The 22,085-nt window shown below is 36.6% G+C and overlaps 1 protein-coding gene across 2 annotated transcripts in view; it reads left to right on the top strand.

Annotated features, from left to right (window-relative positions):
- Positions 1-22,085, top strand: part of CORIN (corin, serine peptidase) — a 179,849-nt gene that overhangs the window by 106,928 nt on the left and 50,836 nt on the right. For both annotated transcript variants that reach the window (XM_054687979.1, XM_037530071.2), the window contains 5 exons: positions 6,501-6,608; positions 9,074-9,184; positions 10,474-10,590; positions 14,039-14,140; positions 20,681-20,912. In XM_054687979.1, the coding sequence (XP_054543954.1) occupies positions 6,501-6,608; positions 9,074-9,184; positions 10,474-10,590; positions 14,039-14,140; positions 20,681-20,912 (670 nt within the window). The remainder of the gene's footprint in view (positions 1-6,500; positions 6,609-9,073; positions 9,185-10,473; positions 10,591-14,038; positions 14,141-20,680; positions 20,913-22,085) is intronic.

The raw sequence follows: 22,085 nt of genomic DNA, 5'->3' as shown, positions 1-22,085 counted from the left end.
GAAGTTATCCCTTTTGGATAGATGCAGGGCCAAGGCTTAGGGAGATGAATGACTATACCAGTGGTTCAATGTGCTAGATTTGAGCCCAGTCTCAAATGGGTTCAAATTGAATGCTGTTTTCTCTAAACTATACCACCGTTGACTTGCTCTTGTCCATAAAAGTTTAGTTAGAGTGAACAATTTAATTTTGATCATTCATGTGACAGAAAAATATTTTGGGTGCTCTGTTTGCTGTGGGAGGTAATTGACTAATAGAGAAGCTCTCCAGGTATCCAATACTTTCTCCCATGACGAGTTGTGTCATTATTATCATCAGTGTCTTCCTAAATATTTGTTGAATGAACAGATCACCAACTACCTGGAACAATTTTAATAGTATAGTAAAAGATTTTTGAAATGCAGAAAAATTTTTTTTAAAAACTACTATAGGCAGGCTACTTCTCTAACCCTTGCTTTTCTCATCATTGAGGGGGGCTGCACATAGCATTTCTGGGACACCCCACCTGCAAGGATTGTGTTCAGTTGTTCTGGAGGTGGGGTCTCGGCTGCAGTACTTTGTCCAACTCCCCAGGTGATTCTAATGTGCAGACAGATTTGACATCCCTGGACCAGAAGGTGCCTGGTATCTCTTGTGTTGCTAACATTCTATATAACCTTTTGATTCTATAACCAGCTCTCTGAACACTGCCTGGCACCTAACAGGTACTTATCAAATGAGTAAGTAAAAAAAAGTCTCAAGGAAAAAGCTGCTACAATGTTTGTATAAATCGTGGCACGTAAAACCTCTGTCAGATGCTTTTGGAAACCATTTACTGAGAACTTTGGGTAAAGTTGGTTCATTTATTTTTGAGGACTGTGGTTAACTAGTTATACTGAGTGTAGTACAGTGTAGTGATGAATAAATCCGTGAGTCAGGCTACCTGGGTTCTTATCTCTTCTTTACCATTTCCTGTTTCTGTGAACTTGGGCAATCTATTTAATCTGTTTGTGCCTCAGTTTCCTTGTCATGAAAATGGTAAAAATAATAGTAACTGTTGCTAGAACTGTTGTGCAGAATGAATTTCTGGGTGTAAAGAGTGCAGACTGGTAAGGCTCAGGCATGCAATAACTCTTCAGAGCATGAGGATTTATGTGATTGCAGTTGTTGTTACTGTTGTTATCGGACTCTCCCTTCCCTGCCACCTTTCTACCCATCCTGCCAGCGCCTCTCACGTTAGGGTACAGAGATGACCAGAAGACAGCTGATAAAAGTGAGGTGACACATCATGGAGGGGACATAAATGGCACAGCAAGCACAATTTAAAAGCAGCACCACATGAATCTATTTTGTAAAGGGGGCAACCCAAAAAGCACAAGATAAAAATGCATATTCCAAATGATGTTGCTGAGTCATTAAAAAATGACTATATTTGCTTTTAGTCTTTATTAAGACTAATACTAGAAATATGTCCATCAAAATTATAAAATATTTCAGAGATGGGTTCAAGATGGCAGCATAGAAGGGACCAGAACTCACTGCCTCACATAGACACAACAAATCTCCAAATGCACACAGAATGATTCACAATGAAGGAGACCTAAAATCTGACAAATTGGGATCTCACAACAAAGGATAAAAGGGCGACAATGAGACAGACTGGAAACAAAGTGACAAATCTCCCCAAGCAAGATACCCCCATTGGGTGGGAAGATTCTGGTGGTGAGGGATTCTGAAAGTGCAAATCTTTTCTCCAGTAGTGGTTCTCAATTAGGTGCAATTTCAGCCCCTAGGGGATGTCTTGTGGTGTGTAGAGACATATTCCAGGGTCACAGCTGCAGAGATTGGAAGGCGTGCTTGTGGTATTCAGTGGGTAGAGGTCAGGAATGCCCAGACATCTTCCAATGCAGAGGACAGTCTCCATAGCAAAGATTTATTCAGTTCAAAATGTAAATAGTACAGCAGTTGAGAAACTTTTCCTTAGAACCAGAAGAAAATTGTCAAGGAAACCCAAGGGGTCAAGAAGGCTGGCGTCATTCCACAGCTCTGCTCTTAATGAGCTGGGCAACTATGAGCAAACCATTTAACCATTCTGGTCATCTCAGAATGAGTGGGTTTATGAAAGGCAACTGTGAATCCATACTTGAATCTAGCATTGAGGCAGCACATTAATGTTTATAGACTTAGAGAGTGAGTGAATTGAAGGATGTCCTCAGTAAAAGGGTTTTTTTTTTTTTGTTTCTTAGTTTTCTCCTTAAATTTAATGGTAATTTTGAAGGACAAAAGTTCAAAGAGCAAGGTGCCAAACTGAAATAAATATTAACACACAAGAACTTCAGAAGTAACATTTTGTATCAAAGTCTCATTAAGAAAAAAAAATCTGTATCTAAAAAAACATCTACTTCAGGTCAGATGAAACTATGCTTGTATTGAGTAAGAAAATCACAGCAAGCTGACTTTGAAAATTTTGATTTGTTGGCCCCAAATTGCACTGACAGCATCCCTTTTCAGTTTAAATAAACATTTATTCCAATAAAGGAGACACTGATTTTTTTTATTTTCTATTTGCTGTGTATTTCTGGCTCTTCGGGGCCTCTGGTTAAGGTTTTGTGTGTTTACTAATCACACAAACCTGAATGAGGTAACAAGTTGTTTTCAAAATTTGGCTAATTTTGTATCTAACCTCTGAAAATGGCTTCTAGCCATGAATGCCCTAACAGTGGAAAGTTGAAACTGCACCTGTGTGAATAACAAAGATTTCTTTTAGTGTTCAAATCATTTCTATTTATTAAATTTAATAAAAATATCTCCAATAAGATGCTTTCGTATGAATTACAGGTGATTCCAGAAAGAGCTTCACCAAAGGACGCATGAATATTTGGAAATTTTTGGTGTGCTCTCAGGTTAATCTAAGTCTAAAAGGAGTGTTTGATTCCTTAGTCCCAACATCAAAAAAAAAAAAAAAAAAGAAGTAAAGTGTGATGCTTAAAAAAAAAAATGAACTCAGTGATTTAAAATCTGCCACCCTTAGCCAAAAAGAAAAAGAAAAATACCGGATGGTCTCACTCATAGCAGGAATCTAGAAAACTTAAATAAGGGACCAGGAAAATGAATAACTATAAGAGAGTGAAAATCAAAATCAACAAAAAACTATGAACCAGAGACACTTTTGGGGGGTGGGGGCGGGAGGGAAGGGATTGGGGTCAGAATGGGGGGTTGCAATTGTATGGGGAATATAAAAATAAAATTTATTATTAAAAAAAAAAAAGATAAGATCAAAGGAAAAAAAAATAAAATAAAATCTGCCACCTTTTATATGTCCCACCTTCAGATTGAGAACTATTGCTGATACTGGCATACTGATCTAAAACTTTCTGTAAGAATAATTTGGATTAAAGCAAGAAACAAAAATAAAAAGACCTTTTACAGCCGCCCCAGAAAATGTATATATCTTGATGCATAAATTCCCCAACTCTGCCTGGAGGACAAGAACACAGATGCCATAGACTGTCAATTCAGCTACGTCTGTGTTGACCCCTGTCAGCTGCAGGGTACTAGGTGGAAAGTTACCGCCCTCTGCTGAATGGAAGGCAGCAGTCATGACTTCATTTGTTCTCATATGTTCCTTTATATGATGATCATTCTCCTTTGAAAATTATGCAGCCTGGGGGAAATGTGAAAAAATACTTAATTGTTTCTGTATAAATGTGTGCAAATGTGCACGTGTATGTGTGTTTGCATGTGTACACATGAACACCCTCTTAATGAAGGTGCTGAACAAATGCTCCCTTGGGCACATTCTGTTTCTAAAACAATGTGATTTTAAAGGTATTTCAGTAATTTCCTTTTAGAAGAATGCTTTTTGAAACAAATATAATCATTCATATAAAGAACAAGTATAACATTTGTGGCTAACAATTTAATCAATGTGCAATACTGAAAAAAGAATTGTCATCAAGTTTGGTATGTTTTGAGTAAAGAAGTACCCTCGCCCAATTATGTGAGACACAAACTTCTGCTTGAGGAGAACAGTCCTCTAGAATTCAGGAGACAGGCTATTGACCAAAAATTCTTGGTCTCTATCAGCCAAGTAGATCTTTGAATGTACCCCTACTTCTCCCCCCTCTTTCCTTTGCTCTCACAGTTCCTTCTACTTAAGCATGCTTAACTTTCCTCTCTATCCACGCTACTGCAATTCTGCCCATGTGCCATGAGTCCTCTCCAGGCTTAAGAAAATATTTTTGAACTTAATTTACTTAAATAAGGAAAAAACACATTTTAAGAAATCTAGTTTCTCTTAAATGCAGAATTTTTACATATTAGTTTTAAACATTTTAACAGCTTTATTGGGGTGTAATTATATAACACATAAATCTAACACATTGATTTTTTAAGAAATTTAGAGGGTTGTGAAACTATGTCTAAATTCCAATTCTAAAATGTTTTCATCACACCCAAATTTCTCTCCCATCTATTTGTAGTCAGTCCCCACTCCTACCATTGTACCCACAGATAAACTCTGCTTTGGTTTCTAGCTCTATAATTTTTTTTTTCTGAGAATGTCATTAGTTTCATATGTAGTCTTTGTGTTTGGTATCTTTTACTTAATGTCTTAGAGGTTTATTTATGCTGTCACATCTATCAGTTGTTTGATACTTTTAACCACTGAATTCTTTTGTATGAGTAGCCAACATTTTCTTTTCCATTCAATGGTGGCTGGATTGTTTTTAAATTTGGTTATTAAGAATAAGTTGTACATAAGTCTTTGTGTAAATATGTGTCATTTCTCTTGGGTAGATTTCTAGGAGTGGAATTCATGAAGATCATGTTAAGATTATGGTTAACTTAATAAGAAGCTCCCAAATGGAAGCACTTTGGGAGCTCCTGAAGCTTTTCAAATGGCATTATTATTTTACATTCCCACTAGAGAGATAGGAGTTTCAGTTTCTCAAAATGTTTGCCAATACTTGGTATCATCTGTCTTTTTTATTATAGTCATTTTAGGGATTATGTGTTTTGTAATTTTAATTTGCATTTACTTAATGGCTAATTATATTGAACATCTTTTCATGTACTTATTAGCCATTTTTACATCTTTCATGAAGACTTTCTATTCGTATTTCACCTATTTGTATTAGGGTTGTTTTTCTTATTGAGTGCAAGCATTCTTCATATACTCTGGAATACATCCTGTATTAGGTTTGTAAATATTTTTCCAATATGTAGCTTGTCTTTTTACTTAATAGCATTTTGAAGCACAAATATTTTTACCTTTATAATCTTTAAATCTAAGAATTCTTTACCTACCCCAAGTTCACAATTTTTTCCCTACATTTTCTACTGAAAGTCTCATAATTTTAGTCCTTAAAATTTAAGTCTGTGATCCCTTTCAAAATATATTTTTGTGTATGGTTGGAGGTAAAGGTCAGAGTTCAATTTTGCACATTTGAAACCCAATTATCCTGACACCATTGTTGAATAGTACTCTTCCCATTTAATTGTCTTGGTATGTTACACATTTTATTTTATTAATTTCTTCCCCAAAGTCCTAATAAGTAACTGATACTATTCCAGTTTCATAGATCAGTTCATATACTTACAGATTTTTAAAAAATATTTACTTATATATATATTACATCATTGTTCATTTTTTTACAATTTTTGTTCTCTTTTCTCTGGTGTAGTCCCCATAGAATTTCCACTATCAATTCACCCATGCACCATCACCATAGTCCCTTGTGCCCTTCCCGCCCTCGTTTTGATCCCTCTCCCTCCTGACTTACAGATTTTTAAGGAATGCACCCAAATCTCACATCAAGTAGATGACAAAGCTAGGAGAGGAGTTCTGGCTGATCCAAGTACAAAACCTATCTGATTAAAATTGAGAAACCATTTTCCTGTTTGTTGCTTATTTCAATATTAATCTCTAAGCTTCCTGAGGTTATGCACCACTTACTTGTAACTTGCTGCCTAAATCTAGGAGTGTTTCTTATTTGAGGGTGATATTACAAAACACTGAATTGTCTTAAGTAACAATGATTGTGTGATAGTAACAACTCTATATTCAAAGTTACTTTTTCTCTCCATTCTCTATATTCTTACCATTAAAAAATTTGAACTTAAATGTCAAAGGAAACATTTTTTCAGAAATAAAACTGCTTATCCTCATTAAAGTTATTCATCCTACAGGAACATGAACTTTATTAAGAACTGTGGCAACTTGAGAATGTCTTTTCTCATCTTTGGTGGTAGAAGAGCTACTAGGCAGTATAAAACTTGAGAATAAAATTTTCAGAAAACAACTTGGGATCCAGATGATCCTAGTCCTGATTCTGCAGGAAATTGTTATGTGACCTTGGACAAGCCATGGAATCTCTGTGCTACAGTCTTTTCACCTATAATACAATAGGTGTAGATAAGATCATCGTTATGATTTCCCTCCCTGACAAGCTTTTTGTTAAATAAAGTAGTACAACATCCTGTTCTCTCCTGTTGACACATTGGTGGCTTCCCTTATTTGCAGATTGCAGTGAGAAACTGTTTCAGTGTCACACAGGCAAATGCCTTAATTATAGCCTTGTGTGTGATGGATATGACGACTGTGGGGACCTGAGTGATGAACAAAACTGTGGTAAGTAGCATTATTTCCCTAATTGTAATTAAAGTTACAAAAATTTGTAACCAAGAACTTGGGTTTTTTTCTCAACTGTTCAAACCAAGAACATTGTTTGTTAATGTGATTAGTGGGTTCTATTACAAAACAGTTTCTTTCCTAATTTTCAAAGAGGTTTTTTTTTAAATTGAGTCTCAGTCATGTCGCATGTATAAATATAATACTTTTACATAAACAATCATACTAAGAGAATGTTCAAGAAATGGATTGTAAAGTTGGATAAAGGTTTTAATACTGTGCATTAATATCTGTTTCCTGATAGTGCTCTGTTTCTTCTCTCGTTGAAGTTAATGGCTCATTCTGTGTTCTTGTGTAAATCTTTGCAGACAGATAGATTGCCTGTGCCTGTTCTTTTTATTATATGTAACCAAAGAATTCTTCTTTATTTGACTGGCAAGCTCTACAAGAACTGCTTCTTGCAATAATGCCACCTAAGATTAGGATGGCACAGTTGTTTTCCGTACAGAAGCAGATCTTTTAAAGAATGAACCTCCCTTTTAAAATGCTGTATTCAATTTTGAAAGCCATGTTGTTCATTAAGACCAGCAAAACTGACCTCCCTGGTGGCGCAGCAGTTGAGCACTGGGTTGCGAAGCTGCCTGCAGCCTCTGCAGCGCTGGTTGGATTCCCGGCTGCTCCCCGGCCACCGGAGGAGGGTCCCACATGGCGCGCAGACCTCTCCTGCTGCCCGCTGCTCCCCTCAGCAGTGTACTGCGGTCCTTCTGCCTGCTCTGCTCCCCGCTCTGGCTCTGGTGAATTCTCTCACCCTCCTGTGCCTCTGACTGTACCCAGTGCTTGTATAAATAAATAAATAAATCTTAAAAAAAAAAAAAAAACAGCAAAACCCTTCTTGCTTACTTACTTTTGGACTTTGTAGTTAGCTTTAGAATTTTTAGGGAGTGTATTTTTGGGGGGCGTGGGAACTTTATGCTATGAACAAAAGGACAGACTGGGATGAGTAGGGACACTGGACACAGCATGTGAGACTGATCATATTTTCTGTTTTTAAAAATACGGGAAGGAATGTTGGGAAAGGATCAGGAGTGTCATTGGCAGAATGCTTCAGAGTGACATGGATCAGAAATGGCCCCCTATGGGGAAACTAGGTAGTTTCTAAAACTTCATCAAACTATACCTCACTTCATCCATAGAAATATTAGAAAATGTATATATGTACAGACCATCCCAAGAGTCACAAAATATATATGGGTTTTCTTCCAGGACTGATTAGTCCTGACACAAAGAATGAGGAGGTAATTGTAACTGTATATACCATAGAAGTTATAGTTGAAAGACACCTTAGAGAGCATCAAATCCAATCCCTTCTATTACCAATGAGTAACTAGAAAAAAGAGAGGAAAGATGCAAAGAACAAGCGTAAATGCCTGAGGGTAGCTTGATAATTTATAGTTTAGTAGAGAGGCTCAGGGTGAAAAAGAAAAAGAATTGTCTTACAGTGCAGCATAATCCTTTCTGGTGGTACAGGGGTTAGAGTCTCAGCACTATCAAACTATAGCCAGCCACTGTGGCATGAGTTAGATCCAAGCCAGGGAGCTGACCCACATGGCACAGCAGACTTCTATCTCACCTACTGCTCCCCTCAGCAGTGTATTTCAGTCAATCATCCTATTCTGTACTCTGTCTCTGGTGAATCCTCTCACTCCCGACACCTTTTCCTGCACCCCAGTTCTTGTATGCATAAATAAAAGTAACTTTTTAAAAAAGAGTAAACAATGGATCCTGAGGAAGCAGCACAGTTGTTATCCTAAAAAAAGGTAGGTTGTCCCTCAGGCTGATGGTGGCCAGAGGACCATCTGCTTTGGTGGGAAGTAAAACTCAACACACAATTTTATTTTTTTCCTTACATTGGATAAACCTTCAGTCATTTACATAGCTATACAATTTCAGGGGTACATTTTCACACCTCCCTATTTATACTTCAGTCACCCTCCAGCAAAACTCCTAGCCCCTTTACTCTCTACCCTCTTCCCCATTCCTGCTAGTAACCAATATGCTTTTCACAAAGTCTAAGAATTATTTTTGTTGTGCTTTGCCAATATTCCTTGTTATTTATATTCCACAATAAGTGAAACCATCCAGTTTCTGTCTTTCACTTATTTCTCTTATATAATCACCTCAAGATCCATCCATTTTGTCCCCAAAATGTACTTTCATCTTTTTTCAATAGTTGAGACTATTCCACTAAGTACATAAGCCACAATTTCTTTACCCAGTTATCTGTCATTGGGCACAACTTGGCAATTGTCAACAAAGAATTTTAGTTGTTAGCCCCATTGTAGATAACTTATTGAAGGTATTGGAACAGTAGGAACAGACTCCCCTTGCCTGCAACTACGAGCCACACTGCTCTGAGTGTTCATCCTGCTGAGCGCTGCGTCCTAGTAAGTTCTCATTTTCTCCAGATTGCAATCCCACAAAGGAGCACCGCTGTGGAGATGGGCGCTGCATCCTGACAGAGTGGGTGTGCGACGGTGATCATGACTGTGTGGATAAGTCTGACGAGGTCAATTGCTGTGAGTGCCTGAGGACTTTCTTTTTGCTTCTATTTCCATTTCAGCCTGTTGTGGTTCTGTTGAAGAGTCTTAAGGTAGCTGTTATACTACTTATTTAATGCAAATCGAGTATGCCTGTTCGTACATTTTTTCTCTGGAATCTACACTATACTTGCTAGGGGATAATAAAATGATTGAAGAGACTAATAGTAACCAGAAAGAGTTAACATGATATATTTTAACATATTTGAATTAATTACATTTTTAAATGTCTGCTTTTGTCATCCAATAAAAGTATAAAAAGTGAATATTTACCTATCATTTGAGGCAAAAGTAGAAATGTAGATTACACGATTTTTATTTTGACATAAGTCATATAAATTAACAGATGTGATGAATGCCCTGCATCTCCCTTCCCTGAACTGAATTGTCATCTTGCCTGAGTTTTAGTCATAGTGGAGCAGAGTAGACTCTTATCTTGACAGATCCTGGGAAAGCAATGGCATGATGCTCAAGTGTGATGATTCTGGTGTTGAGTCTTGATTCAAAAGCAGAGTTTTGATATTAGACAGTGAAGACCAAGGTCACATCAAACATGGGTTTCTGATGGTTTTTAGACAGCCTTCAGCAATCAGAGGGTTGATGGTCACAAAGGAGTGGTCACTCCTTTGAAATGTCCGATGTCATAAGCAAGTTTTGAAATAAAGTGTTTATTGTGTGAGAGAGACTATACAATTTTTTTCACATATATTATTTCATTGATCATCAGTCAGGTAGGTAGAGAATTAAATGTTAGGCTTTGGAGTTAAAAATTTGCCTTTATCTCTGGCCCAAATTTTTAAAAGTCATATGACTTTGAGACAGTCACAACACTCATCTTAAGCTTCAGATTCTGTATTTTAAATAAGGTTGATCATATCTGCTTTGCAAATTTGTTATGAGTATTTGAAATTATGTATATAATATTCCTATCACTGTTATTGCCATAGAGTAAGCCTTTAATCAATTGTACCTTTTTTAGTAGTAATAATACTGTGGCCTTCATTAATGTTATTTCCCACTACCTTGTTAGCAAGAAAAAATACTTTTGAGTAAGTACTTTTTAATATGGCAGGAGAAATTCTGAAAAGAAAGTTTACCATTCCGAAATGACAGGAAATTCAAAAAATTCATAAGTTCATTTACACAGAACATTTAGAGCTTCAGAACACTTCATTTCTAAGTAATAAACCAGGTAAACAGGAATCAGTTATATGATGTACACACTGACAGTGGTGCACATGAATAAAGTGAATATTGTTATCTCCTAGCCTGCCTCAGCCAGGGTCTGGTGGAATGCAGAAATGGACAGTGTATCCCCAGCACTTTCTGGTGTGATGGAGATGAGGACTGTAAGGACGGAAGTGATGAAGAGAACTGCAGTGACAGTAAGTTAATGCCACAGTCCCTCAAATATTCCTTATTGATGGACCTTCCCTTGGGAGCAAAGCAAAAAAATGGAAGTTCCTTAGTGACTCAGTAGGATTCCCAAATAACAATATCAGTTTGCCTAACACAGTGGTCCTCAGAAAACCCTTTCTTGTGGCAAATACAGTTCTCAAGCAACTTATACTGAAAAATTATTCTTAAGGGAGAAGAATAGAAGATAAACACTTAAATAGCCTGGGCAGATTCAGTTAACTGTTTTATGGGGAAGGGCATATAAAGAGAAAAGTTTAATGTATAGTATTCAATTCAGTTAGATTAGATTCCAATTAGAAGGAATTGGCTTTTGAAATTAAATGTAACAGCTTCCTAAAATAACCATGTTCACAGAGGCAGTTTAATGCCTCACATTACCAAGCAATATACTTAAACACACTATAAAGGGAGTCTGATAGCCATCTGTGAAACTAAAAAGAAAACATGAATCAAATAAATTGGTTTTAAAAATGTGAATATTTCTGTCAAAAAACAAAGTTCCATATTGATTGTTTTAAGCCCCCATTTCTATTGAAGCACCTCTCAGTACAGGCTTGTAAGAACATCCCTAGATCTAAAATTCACTGTATTTGTTCATAAGTGACCTTACTATTAATCAACATACCTACTTAAGAATGTGACTGCAGCCCAACTGCTAGGATTCAAGCCCAGCTCTGCTACCAACTGTCTGCTCATCTCAGACACTTTATTTACCCCAGTATGCTTCATTCAAAACTTCAAAATAATGGTAACTGTTTCACTGGCACATGGTGAGCTCTCAGTATTAGTTATTATGCTGTAGTTGTTATTTTAAGCATTTATTGGATATATCTACCTAAAATCAGCTAGTAAGATTGGTCACTTGTGAATAAATTGGTTTTGTCATGATGAATATTAATCATTAGAATAGCTTTAATGAAAAAACTTTCCAGATTTAAAGGGAGAAACTTTTAATCCAGGTTTATTACATACATACATAATATATATCATGTATATATTATATATATATATAAGATAATCTATTATGTGATTGTGTGTATGCATAATGCATACACACACACACATATATATATTATATATACATATATATATGGAGAGAGCGAGATTGAACTTAGTTTTACCAATTTGGAAATTCTTTTCTAGGCATGACTTTGTATATCTTCCCTTTGAATCAAATTGTTGTCTATCCACATAGTTCATCTCTCTGGCATAATTAAGGATTTCTCACTATGCAACAGAAGGATTTGCAAATTATTTCCTTACATTTATGAGATGTAAAGAAGTCATAGCATAAAATAGATTGAAAATAAAAGGTTAACATAGTTATATTATATACGCTAGTTCAACATAGTAATGTATGTGGTGGTGCTAACACACGGTCAATCACCAGGAATTTAGTGCAATCATGGTGATTGCAGACTCCCATGGAGGAAGGCATGACAGAAAAATACACACATCAGTGTCTGACCACGAGGTGATGTATGCCAGGAAGGAAGCTTCAGGGCGCTAGGATGCACGTATGGGATGCACGCCTGGTGAGGGTTTTAGGGAAACTTCCGTAAACAAGAGTTATTGGAGGTAAGATCTGAAGAATGAGTGGAGTTAACAAAAGAGAGTGGGTCTGGAGAAAGCATTTGGGACATAGGAAACCACTTGGCCAAAAGTGCTAAGATGGGAGGAAACAAGCTATTTTAGGGTACTGGGAGAGCAGCCTTGATTTGAGAGTTCAGTGTAAAGGGGAGCGTGGTGCTACAGAATCAGTCTCAATAGTGATCATAACTTGGTTCTCCTAGACAAGACATGGGAGAGATGTAGAGGCCATTTCTCCCAGGATTTTGGGCCTTATTGAAAACTTAGGCTTTGACAACCCTCAGGTTCTGCTCTCAGGTTAGTCTCCCTCACCCTCCTTTTCAGTGGCTTAAGTATCAGTGACTCCAACCTGTGCATTTTCCTATTCCAGGCCTTTGCATATTGCATATTCTGTCTGCCTGGGAAACCTCATCCCAGCTTACCCCATATGCTTGAAAACACTGTGGCAAAATTGCCCCTTACTGCCTTAGTTTGCTTCCACTTCACCTTACATGTATCTTCAGTAAGGTGAAGCTGTATTTAAGGTTCTAGAATTAGAGTAGAAGCTATGGTGCTCTTTAGCTTTAAAAGCTTAGTGCCTAGCTTATCACACAACATATTGCATTACATACACTTAATAACCACTGAAATAATAAATGCTTGTTGTCTTAAATTTCTTTAAGAAATGAAAGTCATGGAAATTAACCTGGTCTACCAACCTGGTTTATGAGAGAGAGAGAGAGAGAGAGAGAGGTTGAGATTTCTTTTCTACAAGGCTATGATGTATATATTGTTGCACATTAATAGTACTGCATAGGAGAAGGAGTTCAGTATAATAAACATGGTTAGAATTATAAATAAGAATGATTATATGTATACATAATACTATTGTTCATACTTAAAAATGTCTTGCAAGATTTTAGATTCCAGATGATGTGTCTGAAATTAATTGACTGTAATAGGGAAAGCTAGAAAGATAATGTGCAGTAATTTATGACTTTATCCATTTAATCTACAATTGAGCAGGAAATCAATGGGAAAAGCAGTTTCCTCTCTACATACCTTAAGGAAAAGCCATTAGACTAATGTTACTGCTGTCATTCATTTGGAAACCAAAAACCCAATTCTTGGGTCATCACCGTAGGCCAGTGATATTTTCCAAGGACCTTCAGAAAATATGGGTAACAGCTGCATAAAATTTGTAACAAAGGATCCTCTTGCATTGGTGTTGATGCCTTTTTATTATTAGGAAAAATTATTATTTATTATTAGAGAAATTATTTATTATTAGGGAATACATTTTCTTTAGTGAGAAATCTAGAGCTAAGAGAAAATGTATTCAAAATTTCAGCATCTTAACAAGGGTGGTGGGAATTGTACGGGGACTATAACCAAGATGAAAATGTATACATTGTATAAAAATGAAAAATAAAATGTAAAAATATATAAAATAAAATAAAAATTTCAGCATCTTTAGGTTGACCTTTCCCTCACATGACTTGACTTTTATTTGTGGTCAAGTATGTGCACCTATACAAATATAAAACATTCTCTTTTTTTCCACTAAAAGCAACTATGACTCCCTTTTTTTAAAAGACGGGCTGTCTTTTATTTCTTCATTCCTACGTTGAGTCCTTTTGGAATAACTGTGTCGTATTCATTCAATTGCCAAAAAAGTCAATCCAGACAGTACCTATTCAACATGTGTTCAGTATTTATGGAGAAACTGGAAGGAAATTAAAGTTGTATTACCCCTTGTCTCCCCCAGACATTCTTGATCCTTTAGATCCTGGTGTAAGGAATTTATAGATGATAAAAGCAAATGTGCTTTTCCCCCCACTTTAGGTCAGATACCATGTCAAGGAGACCAAAGATGCCTCTACAATTCCTGCCTTGACTCATGTGGTAGCGCTCCCTGTGAGCCCAACAATGGTCAGAATAACTGTAGTAAGTACAGCAGCTGATAAATGCAATCACTGTGACAGGATATGCATTCAACTTGTTTCTTTTTGCATTGACATGAAAATGCTGAAGTCTGGCATGCCTCCAAAATATGCACATCCATTTTCTTTTCTTTTTTAAAGGTTGCATGTGGTAGCAGAAAGGAAACAAAATGGTCTTAATTAACTTAAATCAAAAACAAATGTGTCATTGTGAATAGACTATAAATCTACATTGCTTAATATCATTACCATTACTTTCAACTCAACAGCAGCTCCTATATATTATATTCTTGGCTCTATCTGCATACAGATGCTATCTTTTTTTCTTTTTTAAAGTACAACTTCGAAAGCAGAAACTATCCAAAAAGCAAATTATTATGAAATTCTTCTAAATAACCACATAGAACTATCAGTCTGTTAAAATCTATATTCTCCTTTCCAGGAACTTTGTTGACCTATAATGCTCTTGCACCCATTATTTTAATTGTATCACGACAATGTAACAGCTCCAAATGGTGTAAACATGTGTGTCTCTTTAACTTGCTTTCAGGAGAGGGAGAGAGTAGGGAAAGATAGAAGGCACAGAAGCAACAGAGAATGTGATAGATTCTCACAGGAAATTTAAAATGAATTAGAAAAGCCCCACAGACTGATTTCTAGCAATGATTTCTTACTTCTCTGGACTCTGCTTTCATAGTCTACTCACTGCTTTCACTTTTTATAGTTCATTATTGGCCTCACCTTCAGCTTCAAGTTTGAAACTTAGAAGTTGTCGTTCAGTTGGCAAGAGGGTATAACTTATTGACACATATACTCTCAATCAAGGATGCTGGGAGGTTGAGAGTCTCAAAGGTTTAATCTTGGATTTGCTGCAGTTTTGGGGTCCTAGTTTTACTTCATGACCCTTTTGGGTCAAGGTAGAATTTATTGGGGTTACCCCTGTAACTATCATGGAATCTCAAAGGGTGAAAACATTGGTCTGGGAAGGAGTGTGAGGGAGGCAACCAGTTAAAAACCTAGCTGGGTAGGACTGTTCATTTAGATTCATGAGTATTTAAATAACCGTTTGGCTAAAAGCAACGATACCCTCTTCAATTTCCATTTCCCATATAAGTTTAGATAGTTATTAGTCTGATTGGTATTAGTCACTTGCTCTCAAATGATTGAAGATACATGTATGTGTGCATGTGTATGAATGTATGTGGGTGTGTGTGGTAGATGTATATATGTATATGTGTGTATATATTTAGGGGTAAGTTCATTGTTTAACTCTATAGATTTTTCAATCTGCCTGGGACTTTTTCAGAATTACTTCTTTATTTTACCTTAAACTTGGGATTAGTAATTTTGAACAGTGACAGTGTTTTCTCTAAGACATGTTTATAATTAAAATTTCGGGTGGTTTCTGACATGGCTGTTACTGTTAGACACAAAAATGTCAAAAGGTCAATGTATCTAGTTGGGTGGGAAGTACTGGATGTGTGTTATCCTATTTTCTCTCTGTTTGAACTATTTAAAAATTAAACATTTAAAAATGGGTTATTACCTGCCAAAATTAGAAGATGTAGGAAGAACACTAAATAACTCTTGCTCATACAGTCAGCCAATATTCACAGAGTGCATACAAGGTACAGTGTGATGGGCACTGGGCATTTTAATGCCAAAGAAGGGAGACATAATTTTAACCTTCCTGGAGATAATTTTTCAGCATGGGAAAACATACTACCTACTTCTCAGTCACATGCTTCTCCAGTCTTCTGTTTCAAACACACTCACTCAATTTTCCTAGTGTCTCACTGTCTCATCAGCTTCCTCACTCACCATCAATGTTTTTGCCAGGTTCCCTTCATGTATATTCAGCAAATATTTGAACATCACTTCTTCTAAGTGCTAGGTACTGGACTAGTCATTGGTTCCCTCTCTGTTTAAAAAAAAATGTATAAATGTATACACTTACTTTCCAGATGAATGTAAAGATATTATTATTTATTTTTTAAAGAACTTAATGATAATTGCATGTGTGTGTTGGTTCTCTGTGAAGATAAACAAGTAGCATTTCCTCTCAGAGTCCTTCATGCCCTTGAAAGTGTAATTACTTATAGATCTTATGAAGATCTTTGCCATTATCAGAAACTACTTAGACCCATGGGGCACTCCCTTCTGTGGTTCTGTGGCAGTGAAGAGTGGATATTCTGTCTGGCAGAGTGAACCTTACTCTGAAGTCACTGGGAGTCTAATTCTTGAAGACATAGGTTCTTATAAGTCCATAAAATTTCATATAACTTTCTAGTGATCCCTAAGATATGCTAAATAGGCTTAAAATCCTCAGGTGACTCCCATGTAGAGTCAAGGATATAAATTATGGCTTCAGTTGCCTGTTTATAACTAGACTGCAGGTATATGTGACATCCCTGAAACTGGGTATGAAAAAATCTTCATAGTTTTCAAAAATTTTTAATGGAGAAGATCTATGGCTAATCTCCAATTCCCCAAAATACCTAGGGTTTAGGAAAAAATTAAAAACCACATCTGATATTCTTGTGTACTTTTGGGCACAAAGTATCTCTGTATCACTGAATCCACTCATAGCCCAGAATCTTTAACATTGTTGTGCCATGCTGGAATGCAAATACAGAACCTCCTTGTCTGAGTGGGTAGGAGCAGGAATGTTCTTTCCCCTCATTTCTATCATAGTGTGCAGTGTGGACAGTTGGGAGAACCCGAGGGAAAGAGCAGCACTTGGGCATGTGTCTGTCCCCACCAGTCTGTGCCCATGAAGCAGCTATAACTGTCATGACCCAAGGACCTTTCCAAGTTTCCCATAGTGACCCACCAGCCTTGTGTGCTACATATTTATACATGCAGTTTTTTCTCCAACACCAAGGAAGAAATCACTATCTTTGATTTTGGATATTTTCCCACTACTCTTATCAATATCCTGTCCTTTCTTTGCAAAATCTAGTTCAAAGGAACAAATAGCAAAGGGGGGTGGGGAATGTAGCAAAGAGGCTAAACACCCTATTGGTTAATAAGGACTGCAGTCTTTGGGAGTAGATAGTAAACGAGAGGAAAGATCTCTTTATAAAACTATTCCAACTAGTAAGTGAAAATCAGTGGTTGAACTAGAACATTACCACTAGGTAACATAATGAATTAATGGCTTGAAGCATTGAGCATCTACAGCTGCTGACAGAAAAAAAAAAAATCAGACAGGATGTGCCTTCTGGTGAAAGAATACTGCAGCACCTCTAATCTTGCCAAAGGGATGAAACCTAATCAGTCCTCTGGATTCAGTTGCCAGTGTTCAGGAAGCAGGGAGGACGGGGAACATGTTTAATCTCACAGGGAGTGTGCAATCAGCAAACTTCAAATTTTGGCACATCCAACAGGTCAAATCCCTGGGTTCTTCAGTAGTTAAATCATAAGGAAAAATAAAGGGATGGAGAAGGAAACTGGATATTTAAGAGCCATAAAAGACAAAACAAGTTTTAAATAATGGACAAGCCTAAGCTCTACTATCTGGGACGTGAGACACACTCAGGTAATACAACTACAAAGAAAAGCAAGAAAGTGACAATAATAAAACTCAGTAGTTTCTTGGGATGGGGGGAGAAAACTGATAGAAGGCAGGGTACATGGAATATATGGCAAAGGTCATTTTCTTGATCTGGTTGGTAGTTATAAGGGTAAAAACTCATCAAACTATTTAAAATAATGATAAAAAAAAGAGTGAGAACTGAGGCCAAGATGATTCTTAGAATATTACATATGTCAATAAATGTTGAAAAATGACATTTTCTCATATAAATGGTCAACTGATACAAAGTTTCAGTGACTTCAGAGTATTGCTTCAGGATAAGAATGCAACACCATTTAGTGAACAATCCAGTGTTTAGGTTACATTTAACAAAATTTGTCAGACTTTGAAAGGTGGGATATCCATGAGATTCCATTAGGATCATTTTTTTTCCCCAATAGATATTAAGCCTCATTTATATTGTGGACACTGTACTAGGCACTTTATCAAACTTGCTTGGGTAGTAGTCCAATGTCATTTAAATATCCTCACATGTTTGTGAAGTGATCGCCCTCTAGCGGTTTTTTAAAACAGGATAGTGAGTGAGTCAAATGCTTAAGATAAAAAAGCTTATTGATTCCATAAATCATAGAATTTGGGTTGACAGATATCTTGAGAGTTAGTTAGCATTCTGTGAAGAATGCCTTATGAAGAAATGAAACACAAGATTCAATCGGCCTTGCTACATTCAATAAAGATCTCCAGTATAATATATGACCATAACTTAATCCTTTCATCTCCCAAGACTTGAAACACTTAAAAGTTATGTCTTACTCCAAATCAAAAGTGATGTGTTCTCCACACATCAAAGGAAAGAAAAATGTTCTATGTGATGTCTATTAATCATTTAAATGAAATACACCAATAAGAAATTAAAATTTGATAAAGTGGTAGGAGAGAGAAGGACCGAATTAAAACTCTGAATGAGCCCACTTTTGTAAAGCTATACATACATTAAAGAAATTAGGAAAAATTGCATTCAGAACTACATCCACTGATATGTCAGATGGTTTGAATAAGTATGCAACAAAAAGCAAGTTGAAGAGTAATCAGAATAATACACTTCTACTGTGGCACCGTGATTGTATGTGTGTAAGTGCTTGTATGTGAGGATATGAGCATGTAAAAGGCTTCAAACCTTTCTGTTGGCTTTCACAGATGGTGAGAGAAAAGGGAGTGAGGAGATCCTGAACTTTATTTTTATGCATCTTTGTATTGTTTTGAGGAACATGCATTTTTTTGGTAATCTGAAATCAAAATATTTAAAGGTTTCTCCTTTTTCACAAATCAAAGGAAATAATTAACAGAGCCAACTTCTTATCCTTTCTCTTCTTTCTTCCTTGTACTCTCCTCAAGATTTTACCAACTATGCAGTGTTACTCCCCAGTAAAATGAGACAATAGCATACTTTGTCTATAAGACTTTTCATCTGGTCAGTTTCAGGCTCCTCAGCAACACAATTTGCAAAGCCTCAGGTTCTTTACACTGAGAAGTAGCCCTGGCTGTTTTAATATTTCACCCAGAATTTATTGCTAATCTATTTGCACGCATTCCACTTCTTATTGAAATAATTAAATTTAATTTAGATAATTATGCTTAATAAAGCATGGAGTTTTTGGTCAGCGCTCATTCTACAAAGACACTTTTTGATTACCTCTCATCTCTGGGAATGGAACATATGTACCAGGATAAAGTGGAGCCTTTCTCCCAAACTCCATTGATCTTAAAGTTTCCTAAGTCAATTTTGCTTCACCTGGTCTCACTGGGCTCTTAGCAGTTGTTCAACAGCCTATCCTAGCCTGTTCATTATACTACTACTACCAGCACATATGTCTTTCTCCTTGTGGGGATTGTGGAATTACTCAATGGCGGATGATAATTTTCACTAGTTTTGCATTTTAAGATCATTCTTGACACTTCTCTACCACCCCTCTTTCTTCCTTCATTCTGATTTTGTTCTAGGTGCAGATTGTGAGAACAAGAAATAGTTTCATTTCTGAGAAATCTCAGAACTGCATGTGTGGAGGGAAGGAAATAAGTAAAGAATACAGCAGAGGGCAATGAGTATATGGTGGCAACAAACTTAATATGCTATAGCGCTCAAAAGAGACCCATCCTGGAAATGAGAGGGGGAATTGGTTGGCTGGGAATCCCTTCTGGAATAGGTGAGCTGAATCCTGCAGGTTAAGGAGGAGTTAGCTTGGTGGGGAAGATGGGAAAGGATTATTCTCAGGCAACAGTTGCTATGACTGCATTTGATGGGGTGATTACAAGTATGTCAAGAAAAGAGGGTAAGAGTACTAACAGCCCACAAAAACATGCAATTCTTAAAATATCTGGTGTTATCAAAGAAATATTTCTGATACGATGGCCCTAGGTGATGGAGCTAGTACGCTTGGCTATGGTTGGAGTGTGAAACAGCTTTGATCATTAAACTGAAGGGTTAGATTTTGTCTCATTGATCATGAATCATGGCCTCTTCCTGCTTTGAAATCTTCTAGCATTTTATTTTAATGCATTGATCAACAATAAAACATATAGAAAAAAGTCACCTAGTTCCCTACTTAGCCAAATTCATTGATAACTTTTTAAATGACTGTGAAGATAATTGAGACTATACCAGTTTAGAAGTAATGAATGAACCAGAAGAACAAGACAACTTAGAGTAAATATAAAAGGAATCATAAAAGAGAGCTGCTTTCAGATAAGCTGAGTTAAGGAAAAAATGAAAAAGACTATCTAAAATGTGTGCTGGATACTGTCTTAGCAACTACATATACAAAAGCGAATCTTGATTCAGCACTTCCTTAATCAAATTACTAATCTCTTGATAACAAAATACTACCGCATTCTGGTCTTTGCACTTTCAAGAAAGAGATTACAATAGACTTCAATTCCATAAGTTTTCAAGAAGTTGTTTTGCATGTGAAATTTGGGTATATGCATCTATGTGTGTTTTCTCGTTAGGTCAATGTGAACCGATTACGTTGGAACTCTGTATGAATTTACCCTACAACCATACAAACTATCCAAATTACCTTGGCCACAGGAGTCAAAAGGAAGCATCCATCAGTTGGGAGTCTTCTCTTTTCCCTGCACTTGTTCAAACCAACTGTTACAAATACCTCATGTTTTTTGCCTGTACCATATTGGTACCAAAGTGTGATGTGAATACAAGCCAGCGCACCCCACCTTGCAGGTAAGATGAGTCTCCCTCAAACATCCTCATTTTCACTCAGGGAGAACCAGGGGAATAAGACCTCATTTGAGTTTAGACAAAACTCATGTTGCTAGGGGTCTCTGTATTGAGCAAATTACACATTTAAACAGTAAAGACATAGGAGTTATGAAATGAATATTTCAGCTAGTCTTCACTACTGAACCAATACCAAACAAGGGAGGTATAAATGAAATTTGATCATAGTATATGTATTTTAATCAAAGAACATCACACATTTCATTTAGGTGGCTTAAGCAGTGTAAAGAATGTGAATTACCAAAAGAAGGGGTGTATATTTTTCTTATTTTTCTTTCTCTGGCAACACTGATGCATTAAAGTGCTCCCTTCTGATAGCACTCAAAAGTTAAAGACATCACAAAGGAGCAGCTGGAAGGAGACCTAATACCAACTTCACAAGTTATATTGGGGATGAGCCCCGCTGATGTTTCTCAACCCATTTATATGAAACACAGGCTAATATTTCAAGAGTGCAGCTTGAACTAATGATAACACTGATACTCTGTGGGTTAAGAGAACTACTCTGGAATCTACCAACTGATTTCTGTAGCCACTGGGTAGCCTGAGACAGATTATTCAGTCTCTCTCAGAAAAAGTAAAATCAGGAATTGGAATGATGGTGGGTTTGGTTTATTATGCAATTAAATAAATGTGGAAAAATGTAAAATGCTTCAATTTGACTATGAGGCCTGAATCAACAATAGTGGCAGTTTGCCCCTCTTCCATGTCACATGTATGGTGCTGTAGTCAGAAAATGACTGACTGCCGAGGGGTGGGGAGTGAGGGGGTGGATCCTGTTATCTTCAGGACTGTTTTCCATCAAGGTGTGCATATATGGCTGGACTTGTCTGCATGTGAGTGGTAACCATATGCTGGGATCAAAATTCACTTAGAAAAAAAGCAATAATATCAATATAGTGGACAGATGGGAAAACAATAAATTACACACCAAATTTCAAATGGATGACAAGGTAGGGGAATCTACAGAGTTGGGACGGGAAGTAATAAAATTTTAAAATCACTTTGGGAACTAAACGAATTATACAGAGTAAAGCTTAATGTTGGTTTGGGCAAATTAATTCTGAAAATTTGTGTTAAATGCCTTTTAAAGTATTGCTAAAGGAAGCCACCAAT

Source organism: Talpa occidentalis, unplaced genomic scaffold (genome assembly GCF_014898055.3).
Source record: "Talpa occidentalis isolate TD23 unplaced genomic scaffold, MPIMG_talOcc4v2.1 talOcc4.6, whole genome shotgun sequence".
Taxonomy (NCBI): Eukaryota; Metazoa; Chordata; class Mammalia; order Eulipotyphla; family Talpidae; genus Talpa; species Talpa occidentalis.
Note: the sequence above shows the minus strand (reverse complement) of the source record. Positions and strands in the feature narration are given on the sequence as shown.